General features: G+C 36.2%; 1 protein-coding gene across 1 annotated transcript in view; it reads right to left on the bottom strand.

Annotated features, from left to right (window-relative positions):
- Window positions 1–26,666, bottom strand: part of UBASH3A (ubiquitin associated and SH3 domain containing A) — a 140,094-nt gene that overhangs the window by 68,002 nt on the left and 45,426 nt on the right. The window contains exon 4 of the mRNA XM_007493177.3: window positions 21,872–22,070. Within this exon, the coding sequence (XP_007493239.1) occupies window positions 21,872–22,070 (199 nt within the window). The remainder of the gene's footprint in view (window positions 1–21,871; window positions 22,071–26,666) is intronic.

Here is a 26,666-nt window from a genome sequence, read left to right as displayed (position 1 = left end):
TAGTGATTATTAAGCGGGAATTGAAAGAAGTATACATATTCTTAATTGTTTATGGAAACTTTTCAAAAACTGACCACACATTTGTGAGGATTGTCATGCTGATGACCCAAGCTAAACACTGAATTAATAAAACTAGGTGCTGGTTTTTAAAAAATTCACAGAAGAGATAAATGATCAACCTAATTTTATTAAAAGAAAGAAGATAACTCAGTGGCAAGCTGTTTAGAGTTTTTAAAAGTGAATTCACAAGAAATAATGACAAAATAGAAATGATTAAAAATGCTTTTGTCCAGTTATATATCAGAAAACGGATTATCAAAATGAAATTCAGGAATATATACTTTTTTAAAATACTCAATTTTAAAATGATATAAGAAATAGAAGATGTATGTAACCTTATTTCAGAAAGGGCAACTAGGTGGTGGCACAGTGAATAAAATGCTGTATCTAAAGTCAGAAATATGTGTCTTCCTGAGTTCAAATCTGTCCTCAGACACTAACTAGCAAGTGACTTTGGGCAACTCACTCTACCCCATTTGCCTCAGTTTCCACATCTCTAAAATGAGCTGTAGAAAGAAATGACAAATCACTCTATATCTTTGACAAGAAAATTTCATATAGGGTCATGAAGCATCAGACCTTACTGAAAAATAACTGAACAACAATGGCATCTCAGAAAAAGAAAGAACAATTAATTCCAGTATTACATAAGTTATTTGAAAAAAGAGGAAGAGACATGATACTATCAGGTTCCTCCTCTGATATAAATATGGTCAAAACACAGAAAGAAAATTATAAATTGACAACTTGAATTAACATTAAAAGAATAATAGCAAACAACCTATTAGCAACATATAACAAAGATTTTACACTATGACTAGGAATTCAGGGTTGATTTGATATTAGGGAAAATATCAAAACAATTGTATTAATAAAAAGGACATCAAAAGAATGATTATAAAGATTGATGCAGAAAAGGTTTTTGATAGGAAAAACATGTATATTTGTTTTGAAATATATATTCTATAAATTCTAGGAAAAATAGATCTTTCTTTAATATGATGACTAGTAAGTTTTCAAAATATTAATTTTAATAATTTGCTTAATTTCACATTAATCTAATATCCAAGTATTTCTAGCTTGGAGAGAGATGTCCAAATAGTAGAGTTCTTTCATGCCCACTCACATGACTCTCTTCCAAGATTCAGGTCACATTTATAGTAATCTTGAACAAGGAAAAAATTATGATATGTAGAAGTACAGTTTGGATTAACATTCCATAATTGTTGGTCATGACCCCATTCCTTCTTTTACCACTCCTTTCATTCCCAGAGCAAACACAGGGTTCCCCTCCCTTTTATAAAAGTCAATATCCATTCACAATGGAGAAGGGTGGGTCAAGGAGTCAATCTGTTCCAGGTGGGTGGGTAGAACATGAAGTAAATATAAAAAGACTTAATCTTTGTTAAAACTTTGGGTGGTACCCCAATCCATTTCTTTAAGAAAAAAAATTTTTTTGTCCTCAAGGGCTTTGAAGAAAAATATTTATTAATATTTTCAATTTTATCAAGAATTAAATTTTAAGATGTTTCCACACTATTTAAAATCAAGAGTAAACCGTAAATTTAATGAGGATTAATTAGCTTTTCCAATAAGGAAAGAGATAAGTAAAGGATATGTAGAATTACAAGTATTATTTGATATAATATTAAAATTCTAGCTACAATGTCAAGAAAAAGCAATTGATGGAATTACCTTAGCACAGCATATGTAGGAAGCTTTCCAGGCTTTTTTTTTCTTTCCTTAAATAAGGATTAAAATTTTTTTTCCATTGAAAAGGTATAAATTTAAGACAGAAACAAAGAGAAATGAGATTTATATATAATATATAATTTGTATAAGTATCATTTGTCTTCAACAGATCATCCAGAAAAATGTCAGTTGTGACAGTCTTCTTCTTCTTTTTTTTTTTTTTATAAAAACCCTTACCTTCCGTCTTGGAGTCAATACTGGGTATTGGCTCCAAGGCAGAAGAGTGGTAAGGGCTAGGCAATGGGGGTCAAGGGACTTGCCCAGGGTCACACAGCTAGGAAGTGGCTGAGGCAGGATTTGAACCTAGGACCTCCCATCTCTAGGCCTGGTTCTCAATCCACTGAGCTACCTCTTGGCAAGCTCCTCATGCTACGTGGTGCAAAAGGAGAGGTGTTAAGCATAGGTAAAGAGGAAACTACTTTTTGACATATGATATGTTGTTAAAAATTTTATTGAAATGAATTCAGCAAGTTGTAGGACATAAAATAAACCTACATAAATCATTAGCATTTATATATATCTCCAACAAACTAACATGGAGAGAGAAAGAAATTCTATTTAAAATAACTGCAGTATGTATAAAATATTTGGGTAGTGTACCTGCCAAAAACCTACATAGGAAACAGAGGAATATAACTAAAAAGTCTTTATGCAAATATATGTGTATTTATTTATTTTATTTGGAAAATTTTAATTAATTAATTAAAGTAGAATATTTTTCCACGGTCACAAGATTCATGTTCTTTCCCTCTCTTACCCCCTACCCCCTTCGCCAATGCACAATTCCACTGGGTTTTACATGTGTCACTGATCAAGACCTATTTCCATATTATTCATGTTTGCACTTGGGTGATCATTTAGAATCTACATCCCATGGGGTTTTCTTGGTAAGGATACCAGAGTGATTTTCCAATGCCTTCTCTAGTAGATTCTTTTTTGTCAGACAATCAGAGGTTAAATGACTTATCCTGCTCTGGGTTTAGCTCTCAACTTCTTAACTACCTTTTAGCCACATCAAGGGTAAGTGACTTGTCTAAGATCACACAGCTAGCACATGTTGACCCTGGATTTGAATTCAGGTCTTCCTGACTCCAGGCTTAGTGATCTTAACCACTGAGACCCAGATTCCTCTATTATACCATGCTACATTTCTGTTACTATAGTAATAGAGATTGGAACAGGGATCAGACTTGTAATTTTATTGATGGTTGGAAATTCTGGATGAGGAAACTCCTATTAATACAAGATTGGCACCCTCTTTGCAATATATCAGAAGCAGGACTTGGACCTAGGTATCATATATCATGCTATCTCTCCTATGAAACTTCTTTATATTTGAGATGAAGAGATCTAAGATAGACTTTCCCACAAGCTCCTTTAATAAAGTGAGTCTTACTGGCGCCATCTTGCTGATAACCAGTGTGAGCTCAATGTTGAGAATGAGTAAGCAGTTTCAGGGTTTACATTTGAGTGGCAGAGTCTATGACATAATGGAAGTCACTTTTTTTGCTGCATAATCAATCTCCAACTCTAAAGGAGTAAGAATGTTAGTAATATTTAACTATCCATCTTGGAGGACAGGCCTGAATTACTTGGTGCAACTCTCAATATAAATTCAATTTAGTGGGTAATTAACAAATAAAAAATGTGGGCTTAAATAACTTATAATTTAAGCCCACATTTTTTATTTGTTACTACTATTCTTTTTAGCCTGAAGAATTCTAAGACACTCTTCAGGCTAAAAAGAATAGTAGTAATGCATAAATACAAATTATAATAAATAATAATACATATATATTATATATATAATAAATAATAATATATATTATATTATATATAATATTTATAATATTATATATTATATATATTATATATAATAAATAATAATACAAATGGTACAGGTTGGACATATAGGCTTAAAATGTCAGTCATGAAAATGTCAAGTACTCATTGGTAATCTCTGAGCCACCAGTGGTGGAAAACACAACCCATTAAGCTGATATGGCTTTGGGAGACATTTCAAGTTATAATTCCCTAATCATGAAGGTAGGGCATTTCTAACAAATTAGCTCTTAGTATACTTGGGTAAGGCCAGATTTCCCTTGATAGTCATTGTACTAATTCAAAAAGATTTTATTTGTGAATCGACCCTAAACTTTTCTTAATTTCTTTCCTTCTTTTTAACAGTGACTACATTGCGATCAAGCAGCTAGCTACAGTGCAGTCGTAGAGCACTGGGCTTGAAATCAGAAAGGTTCGTCTTCCCGAGTTCAAATCTGTCTTAGTTTAGACACTTCTTACCTTTGTGATTAGCAAGAAACTTAATCCTGTTTGGTTCGTTTTCCTCATCTGTAAAATGAACTGGAGAAGGAAATGGATTCCAATGTCGTAGACTAAAAAACCCAAATGGGATCAAGAAGAGTTGGGATACTACTGAAACGACTCAACAGCACTAGCAACAACCCATTGTTATCACGCCTGGGAAAAACAAGACCAGTACAATGAATTGCTCATTATATAAAGTTGTATCCAAGGATAACTTTCTAGGCTTGTGGAAGGATAACAGTCTTTGTGCCACCGAGCCCAGTAGATAAGTCACTTTTCTTAGGTCCAGGTCAAGAGTCTCACAAGGGAGTGTGCAAGAGAAATACGCCCCAGGATTGGGGAACGGGAATAAATTCTAAAAGTTATTTTTATTATTTATTTATTTATTTTTACTTATTACTGCTATTCTTTTTAGCCTGAAGGGTTCTCATGTTATAAGTTATAATTTAATCATACATTTTTTATTTGGCAATTACCCACTAAATTGAGTTTATATTGATAGTTTAACCAAGTAATTCAGGCTTAACTAGAAATATGTCTCCATTTTGTAATTTCCATTTTAGATGGAACAAATTGGGCATAAAAGTACTTCTAAATCTGGGATTATTATTTAATAGGTTTGGGGAGAAGTAAATCTTTTCCTTTGAATCAGAAATGAGAAGTAAAAGGGAATATGAACCATCGTAGCAAGAATGCAACACAACTAGATTCTGACCTGATCTTTCTAGTGTTGCTGTTCTTGTTCAGTTGTGTCCTTCTCTCTGTAACCACAATTAAGCTTTTTTAAAAATTAAGTTTATTTATTTAATTAATTTAGAATATTTTTTTCATGGTTACATGATTCATGTTCTTTCCTTTCCCCTCTTGTGGTCAACAAGCAATTCCACTGGGTTTTACATGTATCACACAATTGGGTTTTCTTTTTAGACATACTGGAGTGGTTTGCCATTTTCCTCTCTAGCTTGTTTTACAGATAAGGAAACTGAGACAAACAGAGTTAAATGATTTGCTTAGAGTCACAAGACTGAAGCCAGATTTGAACTCAGAAAAATAAGTCTTTTGGACTCCAATCCCACCATTCTATTTACTTACTATACCACCTAGTTAGTGTTGCTAAATGCAACTAAAACCTTTTTTGAAATTGAGTTTTTTTTCTTTGGGGGGGGGATGTTTATTATTTATTTATTTAAACCTGTGGGTTTCAAAATTAATAATCAATAACTAAATATTATATTTTATAAAGTTGTATTAATAATAACCAAAACAAAAGAAATGCCTGACTTCAGTCTGGTCTCAGGTCCAAGAGAGGAAGAGGGAGGAATTACAGTCACTTAAATACAATCACGCAAAATGTGGGGACGCAGGAAAAGGGAATTTTGGGAAATACGAAGGAACTTCTGGGGGGGTGAAGTCCAAAGACTAAAAATCTCCACTTATACAAACCCTTATCTTACTTCTTAGAATCAATACTGGGTATTGGTTCTAAGGCAGAAGAGCGGTAAGGGTTAGGCAATGGGGGTCAAGTGACTTGCCCAGGGTCATACAGCTAGGAAGTGTCTGAGGTCAGATTTGAACCCAGGACCTCCCATCTCTGGGCCTGGCTCTCAAACCACTGAGCCACCCAGTCGCCCCCAAAAGGGGGGGGGATGTTTAAAAGCATCTTCTGTTTTTAATTTTATTGGTTTTTGTTTAGCCATATTGTCAGTCATGTCTGACCTTTTATGGTTCCTTTTGGGATATTCTTGGCAAAAAGTATTGGAGTAGTTTGCTATTTCCTTCTCCAACACATTTTACATGTGAGTAAAGTGAGGCAAACAGGGTTAAGTGACTGGTCTAGGGTCACACAACTGGATTTAAATTTAGGTTTTCCTGACTCTAGGACCTGGACTCTATCTACTGTACCACCTACCTGCCCAATTTTTATCCGTAACTTTTGCTTTATAGTTTTCTTTTCCTTTGAAATATGTAATTTACTCATTTTTACAAAGACTATTTCTTCCTCCCATTAACCACCCATAAACAATAAAAAAGAGAAAATGAAGAAATCTTGAAAAAAAATCTGTATGAATCCCCTTTCCTTTTAATCTCCACTCTGGTTATCTCCAAAAATAGATGAATCCTTTCTCATTTGAAGTCTGTCCTGTCTCTGGGAGAAGATTTATCATTGAATTGATCAGAATTTTAAAATTATTCAAAGTTGTTTTTCTCTAAAGTTAAGCCATCATTGTGTAAATTGTTTTTCCAATTCTCTTTACTCTGCATCAGTTTATAGGGTCCTTCCTAGTTTCCTTTGAAACAGTCCATGTTGACATTTTTGATGGCACAATAATATTCTATTACAATCATATACTATAATTTGTCTAGTCATTCCCCAGCAGATGGGCATCCTCTTTGTTCCCAGTTTGGGACGAGTAGGGAAAAAAGCGGTTATAAATACATTTTTCCATATATGTCCTTTTCTTCTTTGATTTCTGACTTCATACTGGTAGTTATTGAAGTTTTGAGGTAGCTTGCATGGCCATGGCCTGATATGTAAGGGAATAAGGAGAGCGGACAGGAATTTCAGTTGGTTTAACAACTGGGAATGGAAGGGTGAGGTTAGGGAATTCCATTGAGGGGCTCAAATGAAATTAGGAAAATTCTGGACAGTCAATTTTCTTTTTTAAATATAGCTGTTGAACACGAATGTGCAAATGATTAACAAAAGAGATTTTAAAAAAGAGATTCAGGAAATCACATCATCATAATCAACAACAATAACAACAATCTAAACCCTGAAACATTATCGCTTAAACACAGGGAAAAGAACCTGATATTTGTATGAAATTGATGACTAAGAAATAGGTTGCTAAAAATAAAAAAGAAAGAAAGAAGTAAGCAAAAGAGAAAGAACCCAACACAAGTAGCTTCTTTGGAAATAAAGATAAGAGGCCAAATTCAGAAGACATTGAAATTAAAGGATTCACTTCCAAAACTTGAAAGAAAATTGTAAAACAGACACAAGCCTGAAAAGTTTTCTTGTGAGAAATTAAAAAAGACTTGAAAAGCTAAATGAGAAGGGGGTAGCCAGGTGGTTCAATGGATTGAAAGCTAGGCCTAGAGAGGGGAGGTCCTGAGTTCAAATCTTACTTCAGACACTTTCTAGTTGTGTGATTCTGGTTGTCATTTCACTCCCATAACCTACCCCTTGTTGCACTTCTCTCTCGGAACCAATACATGTATTGATTCTAATACAGAAGATAGGGATTTAAAAAAAAAAGGAAAAAACTAAATAAGAGAAATTGAAAAAACAATAACAACAATGCAATAAAATGTAGAAAATTGTGAGGGAAGGGCCAAACAATTGGAAATAGAAATCCAAAAATTCACCAAAGAAAATAATTCATTAAAAATTAGAATTGCTGATGACTTCTTAAGACAACAAGAAATAATAAAACTAAAATTTAAAAAATGGAAAATGGAAGAAGATTGGAAATTTCACAAAAGCAACTGACCTGGAAAACAAATTGAGAAGAGACAATATAAGAATTATTGAACTACCTGAAAGTTATGATTTTAAAAAAGAATTTAAACACTATATTTCAAGAAATTATTGAAGAAAATTGCCCGTAAATTTTGGAAACAGGAGATAATCTCAAAGAATTTATTGATCACCATCTGTAAGAGGTCCAAATAGGAAAACTCCAAGGAACATTATAGCTAAGTTTGGTAAATCCCAGGTTAAGGATAAAATACTACAAGTAACTAAAAAGAAACTGTTTAAATATGATGATGCAGTAAGAATAACAAAAGTAGCAGCTTCTACATTAAAAAAATGAAGGGCATGGAATACAACATTTTGAAGAGCAAAGGAGCTGGATTTATACCTAAGAATAACCTATTAAAAAAGTCGAGTGTCAAGATATGATCATTTAAAGAAATAAAAGACTTTCAAATATTCCTCAATAAAAGACCAGAACTGGATGGAAAACTTAATCTATGGGAATGAGAAGATAAATAAGAAGATAACATGAAAGACCAATTATAAATGATTTAATAAATGTTTACTTCTCATCTAGGAAAATGTTATGTCTAAACTTTAAGAATGATATGATTAATTGGATGGTTTGAATGATTATAGATAGAAGCTTTGAGGTTGAATTGAATATAAAAGAATAAGTTAAAAATAAAATAAAATTGGATGGGGAGAGATAAATTGAAATGATCATCTTATATAAAAGGCATGAATTAAAGAAATGTTACAATGAAGGAAAAGAAGGGATAGAAGGATGGTAGTACCTTATTCTCATTTGATCTGAGTAAAAGAAGAAATAATGCATGCACATAGAAGGGTAAAATTTTTCTTCCTCATTGTGGAGAAGAGAGAAATTATAAGAAAATGCAGCAAGACAAGAAACTGGAGATTGATCATCTATCAGTCAAATGAACATTCCATTTGGAATGTGACTGGGAAACAGTTGGGGGCAAGAGCCAATGGTTTGACTGGATTTGAGGTCTTTGGCTGATGATGGTGACCGAAGCTGAAGACTTTTGGTTTTTTTGGCTGAGGTGAAGGAAGAAGTTAGTTTAACTCTGGGACTTGAGATAATCAAGTTGGAGGTGACCTGGCTGATTTGAAGGCAGAAGAAAAGGACAGTAGTCCTTATATCTTTCTCTGACTGGTTCTCTTTCATACTAGTGACTGAATTGCCATTTCTCTCAATATCTTCCAATCCAACACTCACCATAGAGAATAGGGATATCCTACCCCTCTTACCTTATTCTCCACCCTTGTCCTGTATTCCCCAAATAAACCCCTTGTTTGACAAAGAAGATTAAGAACTATTTCATTGAAACCTCTCAGCTCACACTGAGTGACTTGAGGGAGACTGAGGAAGGGGGGAGGGGAGGCTGAAAGGCTTATGAAGAGGGAGGAAGAGAGGTATAAAAAGAAGGAAGGTAGGCAAAAGAAGATAACTACCTTATCCATTAGTTATCTAGTATCCATCAAAATATACACCCTAAAATATCATCTATTACATCATACAGAGATAAGAGAGAGGGATAAAAATTCAAAGATGGATTCTTAGAAGGATATATAGAATATAAAAAAAGAGAGAAAGGAGATAAGATGAGAGAATAATAGAAGTCACTTATATTAACAAATAAGAGGATAAGAGGGACTAAGAAGAGTAACTAGATTAACAACTAGGAGGGTAAGGGGAGGAGAAAAGAGGGAATCTTACTTAGAAGGGTAGGGGGGGAAATGAAAGTAGAACTAAAGAAGGGGTGGGGAATAGGGAGGTAATAGAGGAACATTAGATTTCTGAGGAGGAATAAAATAAGAAGAGAGAAAGATGGAAAAATAATGATGAAAATATAATGAAGGGAAATATAAATTAATAATTATAAGTTTGAATGTGAATGTATTAAATTCATCCATAAAATGGAGATAGATAGCAGAATGGATTAAAAATCCAAACCCTCCCTGGTAATATCTTGTTTACAAGAAATACTCTTAAAAATGAGAGATACACATAGAATAAAAATAGAAAGATGAAGTAAAAAAAAAATATGCTTCAGCTGATAGAAAAAAGCAGGGTTAGAAATAATGATCTCAGATAAAATTAGCTAAAATAGATCTAATTAAAAGAGATAAATGGTTATGGGGGAGCAGCTAGGTCGCTCAGTACAATCAGAGCCAGGCATAGAGATGAGAGGTCCTGGGTTCAAATTTGATCTCAAACACTTCCTAGCTGTATGACTCTGGGCAAATCACTTTACCTAAATTGCCCAGTCCCTGACATTCTTCTGCTTTGGAACTAATACTTAGTATTGATTCTAAGACAGAAGATAAGGATAAAAAAAAAGAAATAACTAGCGATACTATATTGGGTTCAATTGTATTACAGATAAAGAAACATTATCAATACTAAGCACATATGTACCAAATGTTATAGCATCCAATTTTTAAGAATAAAAACTAAAAGAGCTACAGGTGAAAATAGATGACAAAACTACAATAGTAGAGGGATGTAAAACTTCTCTTCTTGAACTATATAAATCTAAAAAAACCCAAAGAAGTTAAGGAGATAAGTAAAATCTTGGATAACTTAGATATGATAGATATCTGGAAAGAATTATATGGTGATAGAAAAGGAAAATACCTTTTCTCAACAGCACATAGTACTTTTACATTGATCACATGTTAAGAAACAAATTTTATAGTTAAGTAAAGAAAAGCAGAAATATTAAATGAATCATTTTCAGATCATAATGCAAAAATATATTTTAATAAAGGACCATGGAAACACAGAATAAAAATTAATTGGAGACTAAATAACTTGGTCTTAAAGAATGAATAGATTAAATAATAAATCATAGAAACAATAAATAATTTTAGTAAAGAAAATGATAACAATGACAGCATACCAAAACTTATAAGATACAGCAAAGGCAGTAATTAGAGAAAAATGTATATCTCTAAATTCTTATATCAATGAAATAGAGAAAGAATAGATCAATGAGTTAGTATACAATTTAAAAAATTAGAAGAAGGAATTAAAAATCCTCAATTAAATACTAAATTGGAATCCCTAAAAAGTAAACATGAGATTAAAAAAATTGAATTTAAGGAAATGATTGAGCTAATAAATTCAAGTTAGAGTTAGTTTTATGAAACCCCTCAACAAATTAGAGAAAACATTAGTTAATATCATTTTTAAAAGGAGAGAAGAAAATCAAATCACTAGCATCAAGAATGAAAAGGGTGAATTTACCACCAATGAAGACGAAATTAAAGCAAGCATTAGGAATTATTTTGCCCAGTTATATGCCAATACACTTAACTATAAAATGGATGGATACCTACAAAAATCTAAATTGCCTAGATGAAGAGAGGAGGAAATGGAATATTTAAATAAGTCCATTTTAGAAAAAGAAATCAAATAGGTTATAAATGAACCTCCTATGAAAAAAGTACCAGGACCAGGTGTATTTTCAAGTGAATTTTGTCAAACATTTAAGGATCATCTAATTTTGATATTAAGTGAATTATTTAGAATACTTAGTAAAGAAGAATTCGTGCCAAACTCCTTTTATGATGCTGATGCTTAAACTAGTAAGAAAATCCAAGAGAGAAAATTATATGCCAATTTCATTAATGAATATAGATAAAAAATCCTAGTTCTCTCTAGAAATTTCTACATATGTGTACTATATTTAACTAAAAATTAATTGAAACTCTAATGTTAGTAAAATAACAGGATATAAAAGAAACACACATAAATCATCAGCTTTTCCATATGTCACTAAAAATGTCCTGCAAGGAGAGAAAATAAGAGATAATCCATTTAAATTATCCACAGGTAGAATATAATACCAGAGTACATCTTCCAAAACAGATCCAGTAATTATATGAATATAACTTTAAAACACTTTTATGCAAATAAAATCAGATTCAAAGAATTGGAGAAATTTTAATTGTGCATGGGTGAGCCGAGCCAATATAATTAAAATGGCAATCCTGCTTAAATTAACCTATTCAATATCATTCCAAATCAATTACCAAAAAAATTATTTTATTGAACTAGAAAAAAATAATAAAATACCAAGAATACCAAAGGAAATACTTCTTTAAATGTTAAGGAAAGTACCATGTTTTGAACTATATTATAAAGCAGTTATTATCAAAACTATCTAGTCCTAGCTAAGAAATAGAAAAGTAGTTCAATGGAAGAAAATAGATATACAACAAACAATTATGAAAGATTATGATAACCTTGTGTTTGACAAAGGTAAAGATCTAAGTTATGGGAATAAGAATTCAATATTTGGTAAAAAATTGTTGGGAAAACTAGAAAGCAAGTTGGTATAAATTAAGTATAGAGAAATTTCTTACACTATTTACCAAAATAAGATAAAAAAGAATACATGACTTAGGTGTAAAGGGAGATATTATAAGCAAATTAGAAGAACAAGGATCATATTACTATCAGATTTATGGATAGAAGAAGAATTTATGAATTGTGAAAAGTAAAATAGATAATTTTGAATACATTAAATTGAAAAGTTTCTGTACAAATAAAATCAATATAGTCAAGATTAGAAGGAAAGCAGTAAGTTGGGGAAAATTTTTATAAACAGTTTCTCAGACAGGTCTCATATCTAAAATATATAGAGAACTTCATCAAGTATATAAGAATCTGAGCCATATCCCAATTGATAAATGGTCAAAAGAGATGAACAGTTTTTGTATGAAGAAATTAAAGCTATATACACATATATATGAGAAAATGCTGTAAATCATTATTATTTTTTTTAGTTTGGAAATTCTTAATTAATTAAAATATTTTTCCATGGTTACAAGATTCATATTCTTTCCCTCCCCCCACCATGTGCAATTCCACTGGGTTTTACATGTGGCTCTAAATCATTATTGACTAGAGAAATGCAAACCGCGCCAATTCTATACGTTATGAAGAGCAAAACAAGCAGATTCAAGAGAATTATTATATACAGCAACAGAAGTTTTCTATGAAAAATTACTTATGTATGTCTCCCTTCAGAGAAAGAGCTGATGAATAAAATCAGTAAGACGCAATTTAAGACATATACGTACGTCTTTTAAGTACAGGAGGACAGAGGGAGTTAATGGAATATATTTTAATGAACATAATTCTTAGTTAAATAGTAATTAAAATCCTAATATTTTAAATGTTCCAAGCAGATTCTTTCTTCAAAAAGAAAATATGCAGATGAGGCAGTAAAACATATTGATCTCCGAGGCAGGATCATAGACCTCCCAAAAGACCGTGAGAGGAGAAAAGACCTTAACACCACAGTACAGGAAATAGTAGAGGATTTGTTAGAACTTCTGAACATAGAAATTGAAGTACCATTTCAAAGGGAGAGGCTTGTGAAAGGAGATAGAGACCTGGCACTGGGTAGGGTCTAGGGCAGCATTGGAAAACCTTTTAGAGATCAAGTGCCCAAACTGCTCCTTCAAGTCACTTGTGAGCCCCTTCATTACCCCAGAGAGTGGAGGGATGAAGTGCTCACATTGGGCTGCTGGATAGAGGGGTGGGTCATGCAAAAATGTCCTCAGGTGCAGTGGAGAGGGGGAATGGAGCAGCCCCCTCCCAAACCCTGGGGCACCCATGCCATGCTGTTGCCAACATGGATCGAGGGGATTTGGTGCTTGAAAAGTCTACTCATCCTAAGTCTGGAAGGGAGGAACTAGACAAGGGTTAACTGGCATCTTGGGGAATGAGAGGATAAGGATGTAGTAGGGAGGAGATTTTGAGGCAAACGAAGAAAAAAAAAGTAACCAAGGGAAGGTAGAAAATAGTATTAAACCAAGATAATGAGTTGGTTGGACCTACCCTAGGCCAGTGTCTTCTCTGGCACCAGCAACATTGTTCCAGGAGTGAGGCACAATGAAAAAACCCACAGGATAAATGCTACAAGGCAGGGGTGAAATCTGCCAATAGGAGAGATGATGGAGGTGGGAGGTCCTCAACTGCTACATATTGCATATGTTTTTGGACTTTTCTCAGTGTATTCATTTGTTGTGTTGACTTTTTTCCTCTTTAAACTATTATTTCTTATATGAGATGTCTGCGGGAGAGGTAGAGTGAGGAATATTTGAGACAACCATGACGATATAAGAAACAGAAGATATCACTAAAAGCAAATGTAAAAAAATCAATTCTTAACCTCAAGAAGCTTCCATTCTCCTGAGACAATCATGTACAGAATATACACAAAATAAACACGGCGGGGGGGGGGGGGTTTGAGAGAAAGAGCAATTGTAGCTGGGGGATTGGGAACTTAAAAAGGAGATAAGTCATTCTAAGAGATGTAATGGGTAAAATCTGAAATAAATAAAGAAACAAAGGTAAAGCTATGAATGTCAATTGTATGACACATTGGGACAAGGAATCCTCAGCTCAGCATTGGATCTCAAAGACAAGGGGAGGCAGATTTTTATGCATTAAAAGAAAACAATTAACAGGATATAAACCAAGATATGAGATGAGGTAATCTGATTTCTAATTGGAAGAATGATTAGGACTTTCTAATTATAAGAGAGAGAACAAACATAATTTCCTGAAATCAGAGGAAGAGGTGTCCTACTCCATCCCCTACACAATATTGATTCTAAGGCAGAAGATGTTAAGAAAAAACTTGAAATGAAAAAGAATGCTAAAAATAAGTAGATAAAATAACCTGGATAAAAAAAAATCTTGAAGCACCAGAAAAAGACATATATATATAAATGTGCTTCTCCCCACTCCATAGTGCATGCTATTACATCACAGTGGAACCACAGACAAAGATTAGGACTTTCTTAGAGAAGGATCCATGGATCCATGGAGAAGAAACTTGGAATATTTGTGTCAGAATTTTGCTAGGATGAAATGCTGATCACAGGGAGAGGCATTGAGACTCTGCATGATGCTTTGTAAAAAGTGGTGGAGAAAGAATGGAGACTCATTGCACTTTAGATGCTTGTATACAAAAGAATTGATGTTGAAGTGTGCCTAGAAGATGATGTGTTTCAGTCGGGTAGATGTTGTGCTGTTGGATTCCATGAGCTAGTATTTGGAAGCTCCTCCCTGTGGTATAGATGAGTGCTGATTGGTTGTTCTCAGCAAGGAAATTGTGGATGCTGTCACTGAGACTGGAAATAAGTAGGAGCAGAAGGTGAATCAGATTTGGCCACAGGGTCAGTAGCATCTTTAACAGATCGTGTGGTCTACAACAGTGTGACCTGTACAGAGATGAAGCCATTCTTTGCATGAGTCAGATCATTCGGAGGAGATGAGGAGATGGAGTTAGGTTACTTCCAAGTCTGTGGGGATCTCTGCTCATAGGGTGGGCCCTGAGCACTGTTTCAGGAGGTAAAGGCTGCTGACTGAATTGGGAGGGTCTAGTAGCCAGAGATGGCTTGATTTTGGTTGGATAAAATGGTAGGAGAAGACTTACTTGCAATGGCTGCTTGGAATCTGACTCGTTCTCCTGGTAGGAGTAAACTCATACCCTAAAAGGACAGCTTCTGCCCCAAACCATAATGTCCCAAAGTGCAGGTTTAGCCCTAAATTATCCGCTGAGCCAGGAAGGAATCTTTCTTTTGTGGCTTCAGATTCTGCTTAGTCAGCTAAAGGCTGGAGGACTTGTCTGAGGGCACCTCAGGGGAGGATATCTGTGGAGCTGTGGGGGGTTTGGTTGGCAATGGAGAGGAAAGGGCCAGAGGTGTAGCTGTACAGATGGTCATAGCAGGTGGCTTTTCCTTCAGGAACCCCTCTATGATGGCTGAAAGTGAGGAGAAAACCTGGCGTTTGGGGAAAGGGCTGTGGACCACTAAATCTGCCGGGTTCTTTAAATCATTATGCACTCACTAGCAGGGGAAATTGTGTTGTAAAGCCATGACCCAGGAGGAAGGAAGGAAGGAAGCGGTGGTGCTCCCACTTGACTAAGTGCTGAGCTGTCAACTGTCAAAGTCTGGCTGTCTTGCGCTGTTCTAGGAATTGGGAGCCTTGTGGTGCTACATCACCACATCGCCAAACTCCTTTCCTAGAATGCTCATCATGCTGTGATGGAAGAAGCCATTTCCTGATCCAAGCTGTGATATGATGTTCTGCTTCGACCCATTTCTTACTTGCCAAGGGTCCCACCATTATTAAGCATCTGATGACAGAAACTTTCTGGTTTCAGGTCTTGTGCTCAGCTCACCGTGCCACCTAGATGTCTTTGGTACTGGTTAGCTCTGTTTAATCAGCTGGGTTAAGGGGTCTATGCTTTGGGCAGAAAATCACCGTCCCCTCCTACCAGAGCCACCTGGGCCTTATCTTGCCTCTCCAGCCTCTTTCTACGACGCTTCCAGATAAGCCTTCAGGCTCAGCACCATCCAACCCATTTTCCAGACCCTGCAACTCTCATTCATGATTGGCATCTCTTCTCCTCTTTAGTGGCTTGCCCTTTCTGCTGCCATTGTCTCTGTCTTGGTCTTGATTCTCTTTGCCTTCCTCACTGCCTTCCATCTGTCCACCATCCTTCTGCCTCAGATTCCCTTCCTTTTCCCAACCATCTCCTGTGAATACATCTCTGGATTCTTCTCCACTCGGAGCTCGAATTGACATTTTCATTGCAGTCATGCAAAACAATCAGACATTCAGCCTGGTTTTGGTCTGGGATATCACTTAATTGCTTCACCTTCTTCCCAACGTCAGCATCGCTGTGGTCTGAAATCATCTGTACAAATTTAATCTGCTCTGCCGTATCCTGTGGCCTTTGCTTGTACTGTGTCTGGTTCTGTGTCTTTGTCTGCGCCAGTTTCCCAGACTTACTTAGTGCTCACTGATGTCATCATTTATAGTAGCACAAATATGGTATTTGCAAGATTAGAATGCTCAGTTTCTTTCACATGAACACGTTGGGCTGCACTGCCCCATCACTCAATTATGCTAATCAGTTTGGGGCAGCACTTGAAAGCAAGCTCCTGGAGTTGGACATTTCTGCTTTTTTATTGCTAAGAAAATGGAAGACGGTAGAATGGTGCAACTGGTGAATGTTACTGTAGCTGTGCAATAGACTATTATACTGGCCTGAAATCAATCTTACCCCTAGTAAGTACAAGGAAGCAATTTATGCTACCACGAACATTTTGTGCTCTAATCATAGCAAGGAGAAATTATATCTGGAACATTTCCTTGACTTTACTAGTTTAGTTACCTGTTTAAAAAGGATGTAGGACTCGTCTGGTATGATATTCTTTTTTTTTTTTTTAAAGAAAACTTCATTTTTAAAGGAGATAAAATATCAGTTAGAACTCTTGCCCCAGGTCTTACATTACCAGCAATAACAAAGTTTAAGTGGCATAATATAGTTGGAAAATAGTTTTTCAATTCTAGCTTTCAACCATACAAAAGAAATCAGTTTTAAGGGTCAAATTCTAAAACAATCTTTAATGTTCACAAAGGTGTGTAAAATTATATTAAAAAAACTATAAGAGAAAATGTTTAAAAGTCATTACTTTTATGGGCACCTATAAAAAGTTTATATATAGGTATATGTGTAAATATGTACATATGTGTTTAAAATACTGCATTAAGAAACGATGCTGGGAGCAGCTGGGTAGCTCAGTGGATTGAGAGCCAGGCCTGGAGATGGGAGGACCTAGGTTCAAATCTGGCCTCAGATACTTCCCAACTGTGTGACCCTGGGCAAGTCACTTGACCCCCATTGCCTATCCCTTACCACTCTTAGGCAATGGGGGCTAAGTGACTTACCCAGGGTCACACAGCTGGGAAATGTTTCAGGCCAGATTTGAAATCAGGATCTTCCATCTCTAGGCTGGGTTCTCTATCCACTGAGCCACCCAGCTCCTCTGTGCATAATATCTTTTTGTCAAACATCTATAAAAAACAAAATTAATATTGGTGGCAGAGATATTCCTCATTTAAAAGAGTGAGCAAGTGATGGATGCAAAAAAAATAGAAAATAAATCTTAATACTGTGGTGACAGACAAAGGGGGTAAATGAATTGTCCCAGTTTGTATAAAATTTACTTTATTATCTTTCCTTCTTTCCTCCTCTTTTCTGTTTTGGAACAATAAAGTAAAATTCATACCTTTGTTCTGATTTGTGTGAAATGAACATTTTCTTTAGACAAAATATTGGGAAATAATTTGAAAAACTCATTCTTTAGTCTAGCTACATGGAAGAGATAGGAAAAGTTTCATTCAAATATGTCTTGTCCCATTGCAATATAGACTTCTTTTCCTGTTGCAGCCATTTGTGCCTCTAACTCAGGTCACTCGCTCACTTCACTGTAGCAGGAGAATGAATGCCTAGCTACCATGACAACTGGCTCACCTGCCACTTCCTCAACCTCCTCTTCTTTCTGCCTGCCTGGTATAAGTGAGACAGCTGCAGATGGACGGGGTGCAGAATTTCCTGATTTTCTTGCCTCATTCTCTGAAGCATTGCCATTTGTAGTAGTGAGAGAAACAGCCGCCCCAATGAGCTAATGGCTGCTGAAGGTGTCCTTTCATGAATGGGGAGGTTCTCATGACTCCTCCTCCTCATTCAGTGCCAGACCTCCTTTTCCCCATCCCTGAAAAACATCTATGTCTGATCTACCTTCCTTCATTTCTTCAGTCATAAGCTCTGTAGACTGGGCTCTCTCTCAACCAAATAGGTCTCTCTTTGTTGGGTTTCTTATCAGCTGCTGCCCAATGAAGATCATCTTGGTCCTCTATGATGATTCTCCATGAACATATTTTTCTTTTAAAACATTTTCCCATGTTTTCATGATTCATTGATTCATTTTCTTTCTCTTCCCTCCCCCCTCCCAGAGCTGACAAGCAATTCCACTGGGCTGTATCAATGTTATCACTTGATACCCATTTCCATATTATTCATTTTTGCAATAGAGCGATTTTTAAAATCCTAAACCCCAAATCACACACCCATATATACATGTGATAAGTGATGTCATAGGTTTTTCTGTTGTAATTCTACTCCCATAGTTCTTTCTCTCACTGTGGATAGCATTCTTTTCCATAAGTCCTTCAGGAGAGTCCTGATTTGTTGCAATGCTACTAGTAGCAAAGTCCATTACATTGGATTGTTCTACAATGTTTTACTTTCTGTGTACAATGTTCTTCTGGTTCTGCTCATTTCACTCTGCATCAGTTCACTGAGGTTCTTCCAGTTGTGAAGATTGGATTTGGCTCTCCTTTGATTGTAACAATGAAGGTACTTAGCTCTTCCTTGACTGTGAAGATTGAATTGTAATCCCCTGTCTATTTGTTGATTTAATCCTCATAAATGTAAGCACAGTACTTGAAGTTGAATGGGAAGATCTGCCCATGTTAGATCTAATCACCAAGGGTGTAAATATCCCACTTAATCATGAAGTGGGAGGTCTGTGACCTATGTATGCCATAGTGGGTAATGGATTAGAATCAACTAACTGTCTTCTGGGCAGTCCTAGAGCAGAGTGTCAGCTGTGATTAGTAAATGTGGAATTAGGTGAAGTGACACAAGAAAAAAGGTCTTTAAAAGAAGGAGACAAGGGCCTAAATGAGCTTAGTTGTTAGAGGCTGGTCTTCTGGGAGTTGGTGGTTGGTCTTCTGAGGGTTGGTTGTTGAAGGTTGTTTTTCTGGGAGTTTGAAAGAGACACACTTGGAGTAGAGCCTTCTGGACTTGAGCCTGATAAAAGAATCTTCTGATTGAACTGACAACATGGTAAGTGTAAAGGTTGACTTCCTTCCTTGTCCTTTCTGGAGACGTGAGCCTCCAGGAAAGGCCCATTGTCTTGAGACTCCTTTCCCCTGGCTGGGGCCTTTGAATTGCTACCTGACTCAGAGGAAGCTGGAGATCTCTCTCTCCCTTTTTTCTTCCTTCCTTAATATATTCCCTCTATTGTAAAAATAAACTATCATAAATTCCATTTTACTTTAGTAATTCATTTTTGGGATTTAGTAATTAAATCCCTGGTGACCAATTAAATATTCAGTCCAACCATAAATTTAATACGGTTCACATGGAATTCCTTCAGATCATCCTTCCTTACAGCTCAATACTAATTCCATTACCATCATATACCACAATTTGTTCAGCCATTCCCCAATCAAAGGACAACTTTTCATTTTCCATTTTTTTGCCACAACAAAGAGCGTGGCTATGAATATTTTTGTATAAGCATTTTTCCTTATTATTGCTTTGGGGTACAAACCTAGTAGTGGTATTGTTGGATCAAAGGATATGTATGCATTCTTTTAAAGCCCTTTGCACATAATTCCATATTGCCTTCCAGAATGACTGAATTATTTCACATCTCCCCCAGCAATGCATTAATGTCCTGATTTTGCCACAACCCCACCAACATTTATTATTTTCTTTTGCTGTCATATTGACATATTGACTGCTAGGTGTGAGATGGTATCTCAAAGTTGTTTTGCTTTGCATTTCTCTAAGTATGAGAGATTTAGAACACTTTTTCATGTGCTTTCTGATAGTTTTGATTTCTTTATCTGAAAACTGCCTATTCATGTCTCTTGACCATGTCAATTAGGGAATGGCTTGATTTTTTACTTCATGAACATTATGAGTGTACAAGTCCTTGATACTCAATGTTCCCCAGTGATGTCTATCTGCAAGGCCAGCAGCTCCAGCAGCTCCAGTAGTAGTTCTGCCTCAAAGATTTCACAGGCCAACTTTTAACATCCTCATGCTCTTGTGGAAATGTATAAATGGACTGAATCTGTTCATTAAATCTTGCCAGGGCCATGTGGCCATCTTTTGGGGGCATTGCTGACTCATCCTTCTTCATATCTACTTCATAAAAGGTACCATGGAAAATTCTAGTCCTGAGATCAAAGAGCTGATTGGCTTCCAAGTCTGTAAAAATACTAAAGCAAATGGAAAATGTGAAAGAAGTTCAATAAGTGGAATCCTTTTATCAGTCTTAATTTTCATCCTCTTGTGGTCTAGCTTATATTTCACCACATTAATCAAAAGACGATAATTTATAAAGTAGCAATTATGAAAAATAGTCTTCCCATCTGCAGTGGTTTCTACTCAAATTCTACTTTTGATGTCCCTTTTCAAGTTGTTCAGAACTGATTGTAGTTTTTGCCAATCAAACTTGAGCAGCTCCAACATTTCTTCCTCTTTCACACAGGAGTTTTGGATCAGAATACTAAAAAATCCCCACGCCACATATTTATCAAATCTTTTAAATGATGCTAGAACTTTTCTAAGGACTTCTGGGTTAGTCTTTTTATGAAGAAAACCAACACTTTTCACATATCCAGAAACAGGTGGCAGAAGCCCAGAGTCCCATGCTTAGCAGGTGAAACAGGGACTGTCCACAACAAAATAGATCACCTGTGACTCTGCAGAGGTCCTGCTGCCCAGTTTTTCCCCCACTCTGGCTGGATATCTTCTTAATGAAACTATGCTGGCTCTTTGTTAGATATTCACTAATCATTTCTTCAACAATCTATTGCATACTTTTTCTAGGCATCAACGTTGTCCACTAGAATATAGTTTGCAGATTTTATCCTTTAATTTTTTGAAAATCATGAAAACATTTACTCTTCTTTAGTCATGCAATACTGCATTTTCCATGATCATGTGAATATTTCTGACCATGGTTCAATAGGTTCATGGAACAGTTCTGTTAGTACCTTAAGGATGTAGTTTATCTGATCCAGTTGACTTGAATCCATCCAGCCTTACTAGGATAACTGTCATGTAATCTCCTCGATTACCTTGGGTATCATAGTTTTGCCTTTCTAGTACAAAAGTCATACTCTTTTATAGAGAAAACAAACAAAATGAAATTCAGCAGCTCTGCCTTCTCTCTGATTCAGATACTCCCTCTGCCACCATCACTTAACAAGCTTTTCTTCTTTCTAACTACATCTTTCCAGATACTAATTGCTATTTTCTATGGACCTCCATGCCATTTTCTCTTCCAAAAACAAATCTGTCTCTCATTTGTCTTTTTGACAGTAACCCTTTATTCATTGGCTGCCTAGTGTCTTACTTCCAATTTACCTCAACTACATGCATGTACTGAGGCACTCATATCATAGATTGCTCCTTCCCCCTATTTCATTCAATGAATTCTCCCTGAGTACTAGAATTCCTTGTTATGGCTTTTGCTCATTTTAATATTAAAAATGAATAATTTCCTTATTGAAAAATCTCTATAGTTTCAATGCATATGGTAGCCTACCTGCCAATATTGATGCTTCTGTTGCAAAGGACATGGCAAATTCTCGAATAACATCTGCAGAACTATCACTAATGAAGAATCCAAGGTAACTGATGGAAGAATGGAGATTCAAAGGGATAGTAGAAGGGAAGGAACTCAAAATCTTGTCACCAGTTCTCTTCAGGGCCTCATACAAATATTCCACTTTCTGGTCTTCACACTAAGAGAAAACAAGTAAAAAACGCACTGTCCCTAAGAAGAATCATACAAGTTTTAAGAATACCTAATAGAGAGCTATGGTTCTTGCCAATGTAAGTGAGACCCTTACCGCATAATCTTTCCTTTGTGGATTCATATCATCATTGTTTGGAGTACAAGCATCTTTCCATCCATTATCCTTCACCCAAATTAGGATTCTTTTTTTTTTCTTTTAAAATTTGAGGCACCTGGGCATTCCTCCTCACATATTAGCGACCAGAAAAGCGATCTCTTATTGGATATATTTTTCTACAGTTTGTCACACTGATGAGGAAGAATTCACGTATTGAGAAAACACATGACCAAAAACATGCCTAGAGGGCACATATGAAAAAAACGAGCATGTGTGGTCAGGGTAATACACTTCTAATGTTTTAGGACTTCCAGTGTTGGCTGGCCAAGCCATAATACCATTTTCTTTTACATTACCAGTATTTCATCTCTGTTCTTTACTGAGTATATCATCTTTTATTGTCCCTTTTGGTCATTTTTACCACCAAGTTTCTATCATTTATGGGCCTTTGCTCTTTGGAGACATTTTCTGGGATCTTTGTTCCCATCTACCTTTGTGGAGTGACTAGAAAGCATCTCTCTGATAAAGATAGGCTAAGAAGTCTTTTGTCCCTGGCTTAGGTTACAAGCCCCCTCATCGTCAATGGATAGAGTGCTGGACCTGGAGTTAGGAAGATTCACTTTTCTGTAGTCAAATCTGGCCTCAGACATTTACTACTAGATGTGTGACCCTGGGTAAATCATTTAACCTTGTTTGCCTCAGTTTCCTCATCTGCAAAAAAGCTGGAGAAGGAAATTGCAAACCATTCCAGTATCTTTGCCAAGAAAAACTCAAATGAGGCTACAAAGAGTCATATATGACTGAAACAGCCGAACATCTACCTCAGGGAAGCCAATAAAATCTAGCTATAATTAAGCTTATTTAATTCACTGTCTGTGTGTAATACTGATTCAAAGTCCATGGCTTCTAGCAACTAGTTAACTTAGGATAAGAAATCTTTTTGAAGATCTTCATTAACCCTTAATAGGAATTCTGCATCTCTCTCCCTCCCCCTCCCCCCATTTGAATATTCATTAGACTCCAATAAAACAAAACTAAAAGAGCTGTACCGGGAAGGAGGGCTACAAATTACACTTTGCAAACATTCTCCCAGCTTAGCATCAAAATGGTAAGAGAACAAAAGAGAAGAGAAGACCTCAGTTCTCTGCTATACATAGTTCATTCAATGTGGCATCTAGCATTTATTAGCTGCCTTCTATAACCTGGGGATACGGAGAAAAGTGAAACAAGGGATAAATCAAATAAAAATCAGTACAGCATGCTCTTTGAGGGCAACAACTGCTTTTGCCTTTCTGTCTTTAGTGCTTAGCACAGTGCCTGGAGTAGAGTAAGCATTTAATAAATCTTTATTTCCTGACTAACCTGCTAGCTAACTGAGGCACTGAATCACATCTTGAATGAACTCCACCTCCCCAAAATGTCTCCTCTGTGCTTTGTTATGGACTCCTCCAAAGTTTATTTTAGTGAAGCAACTGAATATAACAAACTCAGAATGGAGGTTTCTACATACGTGGATCAAAGATTCACCATATTCCAAAGAAGCACTCAAGGTAATGATGGTCTTGACTATTTAAATCATCATAATAGCTCATATTCATGAAGCACTTATTATGTAACAGGTATAGTGCTAAGAGCCTTACAAATAACACATAATTTGATCTCTGGGAGACATTATTATCCTTACTTTACAGATACTAAAACTGAGCTAAACATGGCTATGACTTGCCCAGGGTTACAGAGCCCGTAAGTAAGTATCTGAACTTGAATTTGAACTGAGGTCTTTCTGATGCCAGACCTCCCATCGCCTAGGCCACCCACCACCAAAGAACCGCCTCGCTGTCTATATTGAATGGGAGAAGACATGGAGGACAATACCCTGAGGATACGGTGGAACCAAGAGAAAGGATTTTTAAGACTGATGGAGAGTCCTGACAATATTTGTATCCAATGGAAAAGCAACCAGTAGGTAGATGGAGAAAAGCAGTTGACAAAAGATAGAGCATAAATGATATAATGCAATCTTCAGAAGACAAAAGAATAAATAAGAGGAAAGGCATAAATAGAGAGCTTTGCCTTGACAAAGAGGACCACCTCTTCCACAAATTTGGAGCAAAAATAAAGAGTATGACTGAAGGTAAAAGATTTTGAAATATAGACTAGGAAGGTTTAGGGAGCTGATGCTACATAGACTTGATTTCCCATTTAAAAAAACCAAGGGGGCAGCTGGGTAGCTCAGTGGATTGAGAGCCAGGCCTAGAGTTGGGAGGTCCTAGGTTCAAATCTGGCCTCAGACACTTCCCAGCTGGGTGACCCTGGGCAAGTCACTTGACCCCCATTGCCTAGCCCTTACCACTCTTAATACACAGTATTGACTCCAAGACAGAAGGTAAGGGTTTTTAGAAAAAAAACCAACCAAAACTTGATGAGATTAAGAGGCATGAAGTGATATCTAGGTGGAGCACTGGAAAACTCCAAATAGATTTATGAAAAAGACTTGATTGAAATGACTAAACAACTAGAAGTGAAGTTGAGGATTTGAGAATCAAGAAAGAATAAAAGAATTGTTGTTTCATTGAGTTCCTGCTGAGATTAGAAAAAAAAAACGAATATGCAGTATATTCAGTTGACTCAATATTTCTATAGTAGCATTCAGGATTGTAGCATTTTGAGAAGGCACCTGACAAGTGTGGGTTGAGCCTGAGAGTTGAGGATTGGTTATGTGTGAACAATGACAGAACATGGGGAGAAGAGTTTCTGGGATAGGCAGCGAATAACTATTACTTAGGAGGAGGAACCCCCTACAATGTGGTGGTAGATATGTATAACAATTTGTTCTCTTTCTACCTAGATTGGATTTTTATTGATTCCAAAGATATCGATTACTTTTGGCTACTTACGTTATCCTTGTTTATCACTTGAGTCCAGAGCAAACACATTCTAGTCTCTTATTTTTATTATCGATTATTATCTTATCTGTTATCATTATTTTATTATTTATAGAACATTGCAATGGCAAAGGCATTGGGCTAAAGGGGATAGTGCAAAGGTGAAACTGATTTTGAAAATCCTTTGGCAAAAGGTTGGATTTGGGGTGGTGGTGAGAGAGAGTAAGGAATAAAGAATGATGCCTGGATTGTGAATCTTGGGGATGAAGAGGATGGTGGTGCCCTCAACAGCAATAGGAAAATTTGGAAGGGTAGAGGGTTTTGGGGGAAAGATAATGAGTTCATATTTGAACATGTATTAAAATGTATACTGGACATTCAGTTTGAAATGACTCTTAGCCAGCTGGAGATGCAAAACTGGCAATCTGGAGAGAGGTCAGGGCTAGATCATAATAGAATGTGATGAGAAAAGGGAATTTCAGAATTCTTGACCACAGAGATGGTATATTTGTGAGTGATGATGAGATCCAAGGTATGAGCATCTTTGTATCTGAGGTGGGATGGAGGAGTAAGTCATGGGATTGAGGAACTGGGAAGTTGGGTTTTTGATGGAATATCAATTTCAACATCAATATGTTGAAGACCCTAGTATGAAGGCAGGAGAGGAGGAGAGAAAAATTGTGAGTCATGTATGAAACTTATTAAGGAAAGAGGGGGGAATGTTCTAGAGATCTATAGACAATAGCTACAAAGATCTTGATTGGATGGTAGATGTCGGTTGTACTGACTTCAGAGTAAGAGAGGTCACTGAGTGATGGTGGTAAAGGGAGAATTTGGTAGTGGCAATGGAGAGCAAAGAATATTTCAATTCTCCACCTTAATTGATCAGCAAATCTCAGGAAATGAGTGGAAGTGTAGTCAGTGGCCAGGGAGTCTGTGTAATTAGGAGGAATCCAGGTTTCAAGGAGAGATAGAATATGTAAAAATTGGGAAAGAATTGTTGCTTTTGTGGTAGCCATTCCAAAAGACACAGTGGAATGGGTAGGTAGTATTTGGTTGAGGCTTGAGGTGGGTTGGTTGAGATAGATGACAATAAAGTATTGAGTAGAAGGGGGGCTAGGGAATGTAATTTGGATGATGACCGAAAGGGGTTCATAGACACTAGGATGTGAAGAATGTGACCAAGTAGGAATTCTTTTAATCATTAAGTGAAAAATTTAGAGATCTTCAGTGAATAGTATTATAACCCAAGTGATACTCCTTCCCCAAGGCAGGATAAAAGGCTTTAAACTTGATGGAATGGTGACTCTTTCCATATCCCAGCAACAAGAGATGAGAAAGGCATTTCTCTTCATGTAGGAGGCTGGAGACTAGGCAGGAGATGTCATGTGATAAAGTCTGAAAAGGTTTGCAATTTGCAAAACTGTGCAAGAACTGAAAAGTGCAAACCTAGGTATGATTGACAGGGGCATGTGACCAAGAGTCACATGGGAGCCTAAGCTGGGGGATCTGGGAAGACTCCATCTTGCCCCAACAGACTTTTCTTCTAGTCTCCTGAGGAAGTCAAGAGGAAGGTCTGAAGAGGATTTCCCTGTGCTGA

The sequence above is a fragment of the Monodelphis domestica genome, chromosome 4 (genome assembly GCF_027887165.1).
Source record: "Monodelphis domestica isolate mMonDom1 chromosome 4, mMonDom1.pri, whole genome shotgun sequence".
Lineage (NCBI taxonomy): Eukaryota > Metazoa > Chordata > Mammalia > Didelphimorphia > Didelphidae > Monodelphis > Monodelphis domestica.
The sequence above is the reverse complement of the archived record's forward strand: the minus strand, read 5'-3'. Positions and strand labels throughout refer to the sequence as shown.